This window comes from Oreochromis aureus, linkage group 3 (genome assembly GCF_013358895.1).
Source record: "Oreochromis aureus strain Israel breed Guangdong linkage group 3, ZZ_aureus, whole genome shotgun sequence".
NCBI lineage: Eukaryota > Metazoa > Chordata > Actinopteri > Cichliformes > Cichlidae > Oreochromis > Oreochromis aureus.
The window spans coordinates 113,566,274-113,582,143 of record NC_052944.1 but is presented as its reverse complement, the minus strand read 5'-3'; the positions used below and the strand labels follow the sequence as shown (position 1 = coordinate 113,582,143).

General features: G+C 41.6%; 1 protein-coding gene across 1 annotated transcript; it reads right to left on the bottom strand.

The window, feature by feature from the left end:
- Positions 1 to 1,971: 1,971 nt before the first annotated feature.
- Positions 1,972 to 2,796, bottom strand: LOC120437893 (the record flags this gene model as incomplete). The annotated part of the gene is made up of 1 exon (XM_039608442.1): positions 1,972 to 2,796. A coding segment is annotated over one exon (825 nt), but the record flags the coding sequence as incomplete, so codon positions are not given.
- Positions 2,797 to 15,870: the final 13,074 nt, after the last annotated feature.

Below are 15,870 nucleotides of genomic sequence, written 5' to 3'. Positions count from 1 at the left end.
GTCTAATGTCCATCACTGGTCACCAGTTCTCTCATTCCTGTTGTTCTTCTCCAAGATGTTATCCATATATGTATGTCTATGTCTATGTGTATGTATCTATGTATGTATGTGTATGTAAATGTATTCAATTCAATTCAATTCAATTTAATTTATATAGCGCCAAATCACAACAAAGGTCGCCTCAAGGCACTTCATAGGTACAGAGAAAAACCCAACAATCATATGACCCCCTATGAGCAAGCACTTTGGTGACAGTGGGAAGGAAAAACTCCCTTTTAACAGGAAGAAACCTCCGACAGAACCAGGCTCAGGGAGGGGCAGCCATCTGCTGCGACCGGTTGGAGTGAGAGAAGGAAAACAGGATGAAAGACATGCTGTGGAAGAGAGAGAGAGGTTAATAACAGATAAGATATGCTTTAGCAAAAAGGAAACTTTTAAGCCTAATCTTGAAAGTAGAGATAGTGTCTGTCTCCCGAATCCAAACTGGAAGCTGGTTCCATAGAAGAGGGGCCTGAAAACTGAAGGCTCTCCCTCCCATTCTACTTTTAAATACTCTAGGAACAACAAGTAGGCCTGCAGTGTGAGAGCGAAGTGCTCTAATAGGGTGATATGGTACTACAAGGTCATTAAGATAAGATGGGGCCTGATTATTTAAGACCTTGTATGTGAGGAGCAGGATTTTGAATTCAATTCTGGATTTAACAGGAAGCCAATGAAGGAAGCCAAAACAGGAGAAATATGCTCTCTTTTCTAGTCCCTGTCAGGACTCTTGCTGCAGCATTTTGGATTAGCTGAAGACTTTTCAGTGAGTTTTTAGGACATCCTGATAATAATGAATTACAGTAGTCCAGCCTGGAAGTAATAAATGCATGAACTAGTTTTTCAGCGTCACTAAGAAACAGGATATTTCTAATTTTAGAGATGTTGCGCAAATGGAAAAAAGCAGTCTTACCTATTTGTTTAATATGTGTGTTGAAGGACATGTCCTGGTCAAAAATGACTCCAAGGTTCCTCACAGCGTTACTGGAGGCCAAGGTAATGCCATCCAGAGTAAGAATCTGGTTAGATACCATATTTCTAAGATTTTATTAAGTCATGTACTAACAGAGACTTGGAGGAGAGAGACCTATTTTCAGTTAAACGTTCAGTTTCTATGCCATATGTTAAAACAAGATCTAGAGTGTGATTAAAGTGGTGGGTGGGTTCTTTTACATTTTGAGAGAAGCCAATTGAGTCTAATAACAGATCAAATGTCATGTTGAGGCTGTCATTTTTAGCATCTACAGGGATGTTAAAATCACTCACAATAATTATTTTATCTGAGCTGAGCACTCAATCAGATAAAAAGTCTGAGAAATCAGACAGAAACTCTGTGTAAGGCCCAGGTGGATGATATATGATAACAAGTAAGACTGCTTTCTGAGTTTTACAGCTAGGGTGGTCAAGGTTAAGCATCAGGCTTTCAAATGAATTAAAAGTCTGTCTTGGTCTTTCGTTAACTAATAGGCTGGTGTGAAAAATTGCTGCCACACCGCCCCCTCGGCCTGTGCTTCGAGATTTCTGGTAGTTAGAATGACTCGGGGGTGTTGATTCATTTAAACTAACATAATCATCCAGCTGCAATCAGGTTTCTGTAAGGCAGAGTAAATCGATTTGTTGATCAATTATGAAGTCATGTACTAACAGAGACTTGGAGGAGAGAGACCTAATATTTAATAATCCACATTTCACTGTTTTACTCTTTGGTTCAGATGTGGATACTGTATTGTTCTTTCTTTGTGATTTTTTATGTTTAAGTTGTTTATTGCTGTTTTTTAGTTTGTTTTTTGTCTGTTTGGGAGCTGACACAGTCTCTATGGAGATGGGTTTTTGGGGGGGTAGCAGGAGGAGAGAAGCTGCAGAGAGGCATGTAAGACTGCAACTCTGCTTCCTGGTCCCAACTCTGGATAGTCATATTTTGGGGGGTTTAATAAATTGGTCCATATTTCTAGAAAAGAGAGCTGCTCCATCCAAAGTGGGAAGGATGCCATCTCTCCTAACAAGACCAGGTTTCCCCCAGAAGGTTTGCCAATTATCTATGAAGCCCACATCGTTTCTGGGACACCACTCAGACAGCCAGCAATATAAGGAGAACATGCGGCTAAACATGTCACTCCTGGTCTGATTGGGGAGGGGACCAGAGGAAACTACAGAGTCCGACATTGTTTTGGCAAAGTTACACACCGATTCAATATTGATTTTAGTGACCTCCGATTGGCGTAACCTGGTGTCATTACTGCCAACGTGAATTATGATTTTACTGTATTTACGTTTACCCTTAGCCAGCAGTTTTAAATTTCCCTCAATGTCGCCTGCTCTGGCCACTGGAACACAATTGACTATGGTTGCCGGTGTCTCTAGCTTCACTTGTCTGAGAATAGAATCACCAATTACCAGAGTTTGACCCCCGGCAGGTGTGTCGCCGAGTGGGGAAAAACAGTTAGACACATGAACAGGTTGGTGGTGTACCTGGGGCTTCTGTTTAGGACTATGCTTCCTCCTCACCGTCACCCAGCCGCCCTCTTTCCCCAGCTGCTTGGGGTCTGCCGGAGAACAGCTAGCGGGGCCTACGCTATCTTCGGCTGCACCGGCTACAGGGGCCTGGCTAGCTATGGGTGAATGAGGGGTGCGAAGCCAAGTCTCCAATTCAGTAATCCTGGCCTCCAGAGCTGCAAATATGCTACATTTGTTACAGGTATCATTACTGCTAAAGGAGGCCAAGGAGTAGCTAAACATCTGACACAATGAGCAGGAAAGTGCAGGAGGGACAGGTGAAGTAGCCATAGTGCTAACGAGTCAGCTACGAGCTAAGCTAAGCTAGCAAAGCAGTACAGAGACAGTGAGTGAATACTTTAGCTATAAATTAGGTAGTGAGTACACAGAAAGTGTGTTTCAGATGAAGCACGTGAAGATTATACTATGATAAAAGAATGTATTAAAAGTTTTTAATTAAATTGCTAAGCAGATAAGCTACTCAGAAACACCACTGTGTTTGAGCAGGAACAGGAAGTGATACTCTACCGCAGAGTGAGCAAACACCAAGTGACAGCGCCACCAAGAGTGTATATATATATATATATATATATATATGTGTGTGTATATATATATACATATATATACATATATATGTGTGTATGTATGTATGTATTTGTAGGTATCTCTGTGTGTGTGTGTGTGTGTGTGTGGGGGGGGGGGGGGGGGGGGGTCAAGATGTGACCCGTAAATGACTTCCCTAATCCTGCTGATATGGAAGTCCAGCAGTTCATCTAACCAAAAGGCACTTAGACTAAAACAGATATACTTGTGTTTGCTATACCATAAAACAATAAAAGAAGGTACGAGCTCTTCTCGTGACCCCAGGATTTGATTGTGTATGCCAGAACCCTCTGGAAGGCACCCATAGTCTTTACAGACTGCTAAGGATCAAACCTCTATCAATATGTAATTGATTATTTTACTCTAAGCATATATGAGTAAATATTTCTAAGCATAAATGACAATCAACCATATAAACCTAACAATTAGCTGTGGACACTTGTTCTTCAGACAGTGCATCTGCACATATGGGGACCAGTCTGCATCATCAGGAGACTCCTCCTGTCCCCAGTGTGGACAAAGATTCACAACCAGAGCTGGACTGCAGACAGCCAGTCAGAGCAGCTGTGTACAAAGTAAGACTGAACATCTGTCTGCTGATGGACTCATTACTGAAAACTGGACTTCTTGCTGTGTTGTTGTCAGACATTTAAGAGTTTTCTTTCTCTTTAGCCTCATTGTTGTTCTTTCTTTCAGCAGATGTTGGTCTGCAGGAGGTTTTAGATAAACATAAGATCAGTCTTAGAAGGAGATGTGAACATGTGACTGAAGGAAGTGATAAAACAGGAAGTAGAACCCTCCTCAAAACGATCTACACTGAGCTCTACATCACAGAGGGACAAAGCGAAGAGGTTCATACCCAACATGAGGTGAGGCAGCTGGAGACGGCTTCCAAGATGGGCCATGACACTGCAATCAGGTGCCAGGACATCTTTAAAGCCTTACCTGACCAACAGAGACCCATCAGAGTGGTTCTGACCAACGGCGTGGCTGGTGTTGGAAAAACCTTCTCAGTGCAGAAGTTCACTCTGAACTGGGCAGATGGCTTGGAGAACCAACATGTCAGTGTGGTGATCCTGCTTTCATTCAGGGAGCTGAACCTGATCAGAGATGAGCAGTACAGTCTTCTGGAGCTGCTCCATGTTTTCCATCCAACATTACAGAAGGTCACAGCGGAGAAGCTAGCTGCCTGTAAACTTTTGTTCATCTTTGACGGCCTGGATGAAAGCAGACTTTCATTGGATTTCAACAACAGGAAGCTCCTGTCTGATGTCACACAGAAGTCATCAGTCAGCCAGCTGCTGACAAACCTCATCCAGGGGAATCTGCTTCCCTCGGCTCTTGTCTGGATAACTTCCCGACCTGCAGCAGCCAATCAGATCCCTCCTACATGTGTTGACAGGCTAACAGAAGTACGAGGCTTCACTGACGCCCAGAAGGAGGAGTACTTCAGGAGGAGATTCAGTGATGAAGAGCTGTCCAGCAGAATCATCTCCCACATGAAGACATCCAGGAGCCTCCACATCATGTGTAGTATCCCAGTCTTCTGCTGGATCACTGCTACAGTTCTGGAGCACATGTTGACTACAGAGCAGAAAGGAGAGCTGCCCAAGACCCTGACTGACATGTACTCACACTTCCTGCTGGTTCAGACAAAGAGGAAGAAGAACAAGTACCGTGAGGGACATGAGACGAGTCCACAGGAGCTGACAAAGGCTGACAGGGAAGTTCTTCTGAAGCTGGGGAGGCTGGCGTTTGAACATCTGGAGAAAGGAAACATCATGTTCTACCAGGAAGATCTGGAGCAGTGTAGTCTGGATGTCACAGAGGCCTTGGTGTACTCAGGAGTTTGTACAGAGATCTTCAAAAGAGAGTGTGTGATCCTCCAGAAACCAGTCTACTGCTTTGTTCATCTGAGCATTCAGGAGTTTCTGGCTGCAGTCTACATGTTCCACTGTCACACCAACTGCAACACAGAGGTGCTGAAGAACTTCCTAAGGATAAACTGGATTGAGTCATCTCTGGATCGTTTCCTAAAGAGAGTCATGGAGAAATCCCTCCAGAGTAAAAATGGCCACTTGGACCTGTTTGTTCGCTTCCTTCATGGCCTCTCTCTGGAATCCAACCAAAGACTCTTAGGAGGTCTGCTGGGTCTGACAGAAAACAGCCCAAATATCATTAAGAGATCCATCACCAACCTGAAGGGGATGAACAGTAATGAAATCTCTCCTGATAGAAGCATCAACATTTTCCACTGTCTGATGGAGGTGAACGACCTCTCTGTACATCAGGAGATCCAAGAGTTCCTGAAGTCAGAGAATAGATCAGCGAAGAAACTCTCTGAGATCCAGTGCTCAGCTCTGGCCTTCATGCTACAGATGTCAAGGGAGGTTCTGGATGAATTGGATGTGAAGAAGTACAACACATCAGAGCGAGGACGACAGAGACTGATTCCAGCTGTGAGGAACTGCAGAAAGGCTCGGTGAGTCCAAATTGGTTCATCAACATCATCCGCATAGAGCAGGAGATCCAGAAATACACCAGGGTTTCTGTAGGTTATCAAAAAGTGTGAAATTAAATTCAAGGAAAACAACAAATTTCAGATTTTATTTTAACATTAATTTAGCCATCAGTATTATTTTGTATATGAATTAATAGCATAGCCATTAAAATTAATTTTATAGATAATTTTTTTAATAGTTTTATGTCACTTCATTTCGATGTAACTTTTTGTGTCATAGTCCCGGGTCTGTGACCCAGTGTTTTTTGTCACAGCTACCTTGGCAGACGTGTGGAGTTGAGAGAAATAGGACCCAAATGCAGACACAGATGCAGGAGAATGGTCTAGCTGAAGGAAATCCTTTATTTGCGGCCGGGATAGAAAATAAACAAACCGGAAGTCCCAAAGAAAATGTCCAAAAAAGGCACTGGAGCTCAGAAAACAGTCTACACATAATTCAGGACGCTGACCTGGAGGCTGACGACACAATAGTCCAAAACAGAGCAGGTCCGGGGGCCAATTGTGTGGAAAGCAGGAGGGGAGGAGCTCCAGAAGGCAACCCTGTGGAAATGGGTGGCACCGACAGAGCAGTTCAGGAGGCCACCCGTGTGGGAAGGAGCAGTGATGAAATAATGCAGGCCGTGCTGGATGTTCTGGGTGGCTTGGCAGGCAGCCGGAGGACAGAACCAGATGGCACAGGACGAGCTGGTGCAGGACCAGATTAGGCAGGACCAGACAAGGTGGGACCAGACGACGGCATGGTTGCTGCAGGCGGTTGACCAGACAACAGCTTGGCTGCCCCAGGTAGTTGAACGGTTGGCCGTGCTGATGGCTGAGCCCCAAGCAAAGACAGACAAAGGTGTAGAAGCTGAGGATGGCTGGAACGACTCTAAAGAGCCGTCAGCAGGTGGAGAAGCTGCAGGCGATGGCTGGAAGGATTCTCCAGAGTCACCAGCGGATACAGCAATTTGTGAAGCTGCAGTCAATGGCTGGGCAGATTCTCCAGGGTCCAGGGTACAACACTAGAGGCCAACTTCAACCACAGCCCAGTAATCTGTCTCATCACCCCTGCTCATGCATCCAACCACCGCAGAGTTATCAGAAAATTTCTGGAGATGGCAGGTCTCTGTGCAGTGGATGAAGTCTGTGCAGTGGGTGAAGAGGGTGAAGAGGAAGGGGGAGAGGACAGTCCCTTGTGGTGCCCCTATGTTGCTGATTACCTTGTCAGACACACAATGTGGAAGACGCACATACTGTGGTCTTCCTGTCAGGTAATCAACAATCCAGTACAACAGAGAAGCATAAAAGTAAAAGAAAAGTAAAAAAAAACATGACCCTCGCAGTGCTCACCGGCTGGTCCAGATGGGTGTAGACATGATTGAGCAGTTCTGAGACGAGACAGCAGGTCGTATTCAGCATGTCCTCATGCCTAAATGCAATTGGCTGCTGCTGTGTGATTGGTAAATGGACTGGTTCTTATATAGTGCTTTTCTACTCTAAGCTATACAACTATAAAGCTAACAGCTATTCATTCACCCAACTACACCCATTCACACAAGCACTTTTTCCTAAGTGCTTGTGTGAATGGGTGATCACTATCTAACATTCACAATCCGATGGATGCAATGGGTTAGTATCTTGCCCAAGGATATTTGGCATGCAAACTGGAGCAGACTCGGATCGAACCACCAACCTTCCAGTTAGTAGAGATTTATTTGGCATACCTAATAAAGTGGCTAGTAAGTGTAAATGCACCTCTGATTAACATTCTATAGAAAACACTGGGGAGAGGGAGATCAGGAACTCTCTGTTCATGCTGCTGGCCTCAAGTAAGCAGAATAAAATGTATAGATGGAGGAAAAAAGAATGAAATTGGCCAACAGTCTAAACAATGCTTTATGTAACATTTCTTGTCTTCATCATTTCACTGGCAGATATCTTAAAAACTTTGCCTAGAACACAAAAAAATTGAAAATACACAGATACAGAGAGAGAGAGAGAGAGAGCGCATAAGAGAGTGCATGAGTGAGTGAGTGAGCTGTCTTTGTCACAAATGTACTTGATAATGAGGGTGGGACCGTGCTGTGATATTGAATGCTGATTTTCTGCTTTTATAATAACACATTTTATATTTTCTATAATCACAGACTGACTTATTGTAGACTCTCAGAAACTCACTGTGAAGTTGTGGCCTCAGCTCTGCAGTCCACCCTCTCAAATCTGACAGAGCTGGATATGAGTGGAAATGAACTGCAGGATTCAGCAGTAAAACTTCTGTGTGTTGGACTGGAGAGTCCAAACTGTCGACTGGAGACTCTGAGGTGAGTTCGCTAACTGCAGCTGTTGTTGTTTTTCTATATTTTAGATGTTTGATAGATGTTCGAAACTTTATTTAGTTCATAAATGTTCAGGATGGGTTTGAAGACAATTGTGATGAAGTTTGGGTGCTTTCAGAAATGTGTCTTTCCAAATGACTGAACAACAGTTTTTCCTTTCGGCTCCAAATAGAAGTGACAGACTTGAGCAGGGTTCATTTAAAGAATGACAGAAGTGGAGTGGTGACGGGGAGATATTTGACAGGACAGTTTTTCAGCCTGCACAGGTTCATGTTGTGCTCCATCAGTCAGTGAAGAAGAACTCAGTACTGATGAGGCTGTAGAGTATGTGAGGGATGTGAATGAGGCTGTTGAAGATCTGATGATAGCAGATAAAAACAGGCTTCAGAGACTTTGAGGTTCTGTGGAAACATAGAGAGAGAAAAGAAAGACATGAACGTTAAGAGCTGTGATGATGTTCATGGTATCAGCAACGTGGGCGTGTACGAAGGCTTGGCTGGTGGTCAAAGGTGGTGTGGATGTGGACGAGGATCCTTGGATGGTTTGGTGGGTTTCTGTGGACGAGCTGTCTTAAAAGGGCCCGGACACCGCCATGCTGGGCGTGGACGTGGCTTGGCAGGCGAGACGAGACCAGGCGTGTTGACGACCTCTGGCTGGGTTGAGACGAGACCAGGCGTGTCGACGACCTCTGGCTGGGTCGAGACCAGACCAGGCGGCAGCATGGTGGCTGCAGGCGATGGAGCAGGTGGTGGTGCTGCAGACGACGGTGTTGGAGTCGCAGGTGGTAGACCAGGTGGTGGTGCTGCAGGCGACGGTGTGGAGGCCGCAGGTGGTGGCCCAAGCGGTGGCGCTGTAGCAGATGTGGCAGGATGCTGGACGGTGTTAGGGTCCGAAATTGAGGACGAGAGTAAAACAATGATAGTCCAGAAAAGGCCGTTCAAACAATTGATTTTAATGAATGCACGCAGCGTGGAGAGGTGCAAACTGCAAAACAGTTGTACATCTCTACCCAAAATACACTCTAGATTGCTTTTATAACATCAGGGTATTGTAACGCCCCTTCTTGCGTTTACAAGCACATAATTTGCATGTACAGAACATTATTTGGCTCTTCTACAGACACTGATCAATCTTAAGAGATAACTGCAGAGACAGGAGTTCCCCTTTCTGGCATCCATCCAAATATGGTGGTGAAGTCCCCATGGACTTGTCCTCCTCTTTGCGTCACCTGTTGCTAGGCAAACTCAAATGCAACAAGAAGCTGACTACATTCAGGCCTTCACTCAGCCACTATTTTACTGTAACAAAATACTCAGCATATAAGCTTTTAAGATTATAGATTTAACTCAACGATTTAAAGTGGTTATAACTGCACCTGTAATAAATATGTTAATATTTGATTATGATAACCCTGTAATACAAATTATAACATAATGCCAGCAACTTCAATAAACACTTGAATAAAATGATAATTAATGCAATGATAAAGATGATGGTTATGTAAAATAATCCCTGTAATTCCACAATTCCCCCTTTTGACGTCTTCCAAAGACGTCACATTCCCAGGTCCACTACCTTCGCTCTGACCCTCTCTAGTCGTCCCCTGACTCAGCAAACCAGACAATAACCTCATGTCATCTAAGTGGTCCAGTAATAAAACGCCAGCTCCCACTTAAAAACCCTTCATGCTTAAGTGGTCTCTGCTCCTTTCCTGGGTCCCTCTCTAGTGGAAATCTAGTGGAATGGACCCTCGTCATCAATCACTAAGTAAACTAAATTGGCGCAGGTCTCAAATAAGAAGCAGAAGACACTTGGGCCCTCGCTCAGGCCTGCTACTAGATTTATGTGTATTGTAAGCATGCATGCAATTAACCTGCTATGTTCCCATCTTCCCTCAACATGTATCACCTGGACACTCTCACCAGTGAAGCTTAAAACCCTCTTGGATAGAACATCAACTCTAAACAAGCACAGATATGCAATGTGTATAAAATCAACTAAACCTGTGAATAGAATGAATGTGATGACAAACATATTCAATGCAATATGAACCCTGTAAACAATATTACTGATAAACAATGTTTCCTTATTATTTTGTCATAAAATAAATCAAACAAATAACTTAAGCTGTGTGACGGCACCTTGCGTTTACGCCAGGCTGTGAGCTGCCCTAAATCTACTTGCTACACCCCTTTTTCACCTAGTTTAATTTTTTCAATCCTAGTTTAAACTATTCCTAACTTCCCTCAGTGCACACTATAAAGTGTAAAAGATACAATTAGCTTTCTCCTGGTAAAAGGTCCTACATTATTTTCTCAACCTTTGGAAACCTCCTCTATTGAGTTAACCCATTTCATTTTTCAGACTTAGGCCTGATTTCTTCGCCCCTTTAACGGGTAGCGCATATCCGGTCTGAACACTGTGTTTGGGCAATTTACTAATTGTTGCAGGATTTCTATGTTATGTAAATTTCCTCTCATCCCTTTTATGCTTCCATTATAACCTACGTCTAACAAGCTTTTGATCTTCTTTGTAACATAAACAACTAGGTGTATTTGTGCTCTGTTTTTCTCCTTTCTCTGGTTGGTTCCGTTCGATCTGGGGCTTCCAGGATTCTCGCCCCCCTAAGTCGCTGTGGTCCTGAAATCTTCTCCTGTAAAAGATAGAAAACAAAAACCTCTCTCTGCTCCACCTCACTAATCTATTGTGTTCATCCAATGTTCCTTTAATTATTCAAACTTGGTTCACAATATCATGTTCTGGGCTTTATCCTTTTTATTAACTTTACTTAATCTCAATACTCTTTATGTGTGTGAGCAATACTTTTAGTTTTATTAAACACACCCCGGGTAAAATATACACCATCCCCATGTCAGCCTAACTCTCCGCTAGAAAGCACGCTTCAGAATTTCTATCAGGATTTACACCTCTTTTGCTTCAAGCATATACCTAACATGCAAAATTACTGTTAATGCCAGTTACACAAGTTTCCATTATTTACAACATTTTGTTTCACCCGTCTCACCCTCACATGTTTCCTGTTTACTTATTACATACTTATCTTTAACACCGTCTGCCTCACTAGTTGCTAAGCAGAAACAAAGCACCATGTGTTCCACCTTTGCCCTATAAAATAAATCTATGTCATATTTGTGTCTGTAAGCATGTTTTGCATTCATTCATTACACTCCACGCCATCCCTGCAAGTTAAGAGCTATACAGTTAAAAGCTACAGGCCTTTGGCCTCGCCTATTTTAAATCAAGCAGGGGAGTTTCATTTTACTTTAAAAATAACTTTATTTAAAAATAACAATTTCTGCCTCAGTTTTACCATATCTAAATTATCAACAACCCCAAAAGTCATAAAATGATCCTAGAACCCATCTCAAATTACCTCTTAAATTCCCCCTTTTTATTTGGACACACCAAATGTGTCCAAATAAAAACTCAAAAAACTCAAAATGCATCACCCGGGGTTAAGAAATTAAAGGAAAAAGGTTAGTCATATCATCTCTCAGAACAGCTCAGCAATCCTCCTCTCCGGTGGATCTGCTCCGGCCCTGAAAACCTGTGCTTAAGGAATAAAATCAATTTAATCATCATGTCAAATCTTCTCAAAGTCCTTGCTCCATGCAAAAGTCTGGATCCTTAGAATTTCCTGGAAACAAAACCTATACTTTATATTTCATACTCAACTCTCCCCCTTTATGATCCCATCTGTGTTACAACAAAGAAAACTTAAAACAGAACAGTTATCAATCATGTGTTTCTTCAGTTAATGGTAGCATGAGTTATATCAAACAATGTTTCCCTTTTAGCATTTAGCATTTTATAATGTAATAACATAATCCAACCCCAGTAAATAAAACAAAAATTCCCTCCAAGCAAACATCAGCATCCCCAAAATTAAGTCTTCCACTTGTCCTGCTCATGGCAAAAGCAAAACAAAGCATCCCCTTTCTTTTCCTCACATGGTAAATTGTCTGTCCACATTTACTCGTTCCCACCTTAGTCCAGTCATTCACATTCACTCACATGCATTCACACATGATATTTTTGCTGATCTGCAGCCTTCCAAGACGCGTCATCAGATGCTCCACATCAGCAAGATGAGCTCAATCATTTGTTTTATTTCGTTTTTCCTTTTTAGGAAAATAGTTCTCTATACTTTTGACTGGATTGACTCGCTGCAATCCTTACTTGGTAATTTGTCCGCGCCGTCAGTTCACTCTCTTCCAGGCCTGCTTAGAGCAAAAATGAAAAAAGAGAGCTGATTGTTAGCTCATCAAAGTACAAAACAAAATCACCTGACAGGTTTTTTCTAAGTGCACTGTTATAAAAACTATGGGCCCTTTTAGACATGTCCATGTTTATCAAAACTCCCTCTATTAAAATGGAAGCCCCACAAAATTTCAAACAATCTTAAATTTCACCCATTCAACCCACTGAAAACCTTGTCCAAACTGCACCGTTTTACACACAACCATGTCTCCTTTGACACTTCACCATACTTAGATTCAGCCTAAAATATAAACACGTTATAACAATGTGTCAACACTAAATTATAAATTTCCTGTCCAAATCTACACCTCTGAACAGTCTACTTTGCTTCCTTTCCTCAAGGCCCCAATCACACACACACAGCAAGCTCCTCTGTCGTCACTCACTCGAGCTAATTTGCATAGTGACTCACAGCTCAACAGCCAACTTGACAAGAGAAATACATGTTTAAACTTATCATATTATTCAATTATTTTCATTTTCTTTCTATACTAATCACTTACTTTGATCAATCAGTGCAAGAGCACTCCTAAGTCACCCTTTTAAAAACTGCTTTAATAGTTTTCTTGTGTTTTTCCATCTATTTTAAATCTTTCCATCAATTTTATTAACCATTCACACCATTCTCTCACTCATACAAGCAGCAAGCAGATCTTCATTGCATATGCTTATGTTCTTAGCCAGGTTTTAAATCAATATCTCTATGCATTAAGCTTTGATTAGACAAGCTTCATGAGCTTGTCTTTGTACGGTTAATACATTTTCTGTTTGTGTGTGGTATTTTGCATCTATGGCTTCGCAATCTGTCAGACACCTTTCCAATTCTCCAGTTAAGCAGTCAGTTTTCTTTTTCCCCAAATTACTAACCCTCTGTTTTGATTTCCCACCTTAAATAAAGCACTCCTAGTCTTCAGCCAGGAGCTAGGGCCTGTTTTCCAGGTTCATGGACACATGATTCTGTGAACAATTCAACCAGAAACTTGCCTTAACTTATCCAGTGATGTTAACTTCTAACTTTCTTCCGACTGCTGCTGTGGAGAGTTGGTACGGTTCTGCTTTACCCTGAAAATAACAAAACTAAGACATTTTCATTATTACCACAAGTACTTAAATGACCCATTTCTCTGTCTCTAGTCAGAAATACCAATTATGCCATGCATGTAAGCGTGTTCTTCCTTGCATTTTACGTTAATTGAGTGTAAACTGCTTCTTCATTAAATTAATTCATTGAGTTTCTCATTGCATTTCTATGTATTCATGTTAATGTACACTACGTGTCAGCTGTTTCTTCATTGCATCCTATATGTTCATATTTAATTTATGCATTTCACCACTGAGCTTTAGATTCAAACTATCTCACTTCTGATTCATTTCAAAAATATCTCACATGTAACAATTTGTATGTGTGTTTTCTATTCATTAAGGTAATGACAATTATTTCTTTCATTATTCGTACCTTTTCTAATGTTTACCTCTTTGTTATGCTATGGTGGACATCCCTAAACAATTCATGAGTTCAGGTTTCAATTTTCAATCCAATTATATCCTATATTCTCGCAGTCAAACTCGTCCAGCTTCATCTCTCACTGGTCCTCTCTGCACAATGTCCTGTTCGTGCTTCAAAGCTCTAGCAAACACAGTCTCAACTCAGCTGCTGTCTTCTTCTCTGTTTCTTAACAGTCTTTCTTTCAGATTAAGTCCCAGCATGGCAAAATATCACTCAATGTCCAGTGCTCTTCCACAATTCTTTATCCCACTGTTCAACTGCCCAGCCTGTATTTTCACAGTACATCTTGCATTACTCTTACATGCTGCTGCTGGTCGTCAGTCGTCATCAGTGTTAATGGATCAGTGGCACTGTCGTTTGCCTGCTGTATTCAAGTCCACGATGTTCTGTCGGTCTTCATCAGGCGATTAACTGTCCTTTGAACTTCTTCTCCGCTTCAGGGACAAAGTGAGAGATCCAGCCGCACAATTTCGAGCCAAAAACTGGCTTATTCTCCCAATTCTTTTAATCTACTTTTCTGCTGCTGAACTCAAGGTTCCAACGTTGAGAGACGCCCACCTGTATCGACACACTAGAACATACAATTAGTATTATATCCATTTTTTTTATCTTAAAACCTCGATTTGCTTCATCTTCTTAGAATTTAACTCTGTCTATTTCTCTGGGTGCTCCCCTGACATCATCAGTCACACACACACCTTCCTCTTACACACACAGGAGCACAGTATTTCCTGTTTCTCTTTCCTGTTTCTACAAATTAATCAAACACTTGTTTTTTCATATTTACAGTCTACAAACCCTCTTTTAGTTTTACTAGGTCTTGGTCTAAAAACAATACACCCTCTTCTCACACACACACTTTTAAATATACTAAGTTTTTGCATTTTTGTCAGTTTTGTCACATCATTCGCACAATACTTTCATAATCATCTCACACCCACTGCCTTTTCTCTCAAACTTCTCCCTTTTTCACTCACTCAGACAAATCATTCAGAGACATTCAAATCAAATACTGACAGCATTCACCCAGTTAAAATCACTCAAAATACGCTTTCATACGAGTATCTTGGACATGCCTTCCATGATCAGAAAGAGCAAGTCAAAAAAGAAAAAAAGACTGAAACCTCTCATCGTCTCACACACAACTTCTCACCACACACACATAACTGAAAAATAAAACACACCACCATTCATGGCTCAGAATATATACATCTATCAGAATTCAGTCACTTACTATACATCCACTACAGCAACTCAAAACTTTATTTATAACCCTCTAATAAACATAAATGGCGTCTTAAACACACGCATTCAACAATGTTTGCAGCAGTACTTGTGAAACCAACTGTGGTTTAAGCAGTTCACAGCTTCTTAATTTGCATTTTATTGCCTTCTAGGACATTCTAGTCTCTAATTCCTCTGTTTACATGTTATCTCCCGTTTGACACACACAAACACCACCAACACACACTCCCCTAAAACCCACAAAAACTATCCCTAAAACACACACAAAAAACCCTTAAGAAACTTCATTCATTTATCTATTATTTTAAACCCTTAAGATGTTGTACTGTGTTTCCTCTGTGCCCGTTGCAACCTATATTAACATAAAGCCAAAATGTAAACAAGTCTGTCAAATCTAACTACTTATATATCATCGGACTAAAGGAAAAACCACTCACAGTCTTCTAAAGTTCTCCTTTGCCCAACAAACATCAAACAACTTACACCTATATGTATCACTCAAAGTCAACAATGCATTAGAAACCCCAACTGTAACTGTGTATATTATCTCAAACTGAAACGAAACCCATCTAAAAATCCTAAAACATCTTACTTGAACACCAAAAGGGACATCACTCACAGACATCTTTATTAATGAAAGTAGTTCAAAGTCAATTTCAGTCTTCAGACCCCAAATAACGGTCATAAGTATCAGCATTTTATATGTCCCATCTTAAAACCCAGCAAACAGTCATACAGTCATGGCAAGAAATAAAAACTTTACTTACAATATTGTAATAAACAAAACAGGCGTTCAGCAATGTGCAACAGTCTCTATCTAAACTTCCTAAAAGTCTAGAGACCTTGCCGCTGCCTTATTTGCATTT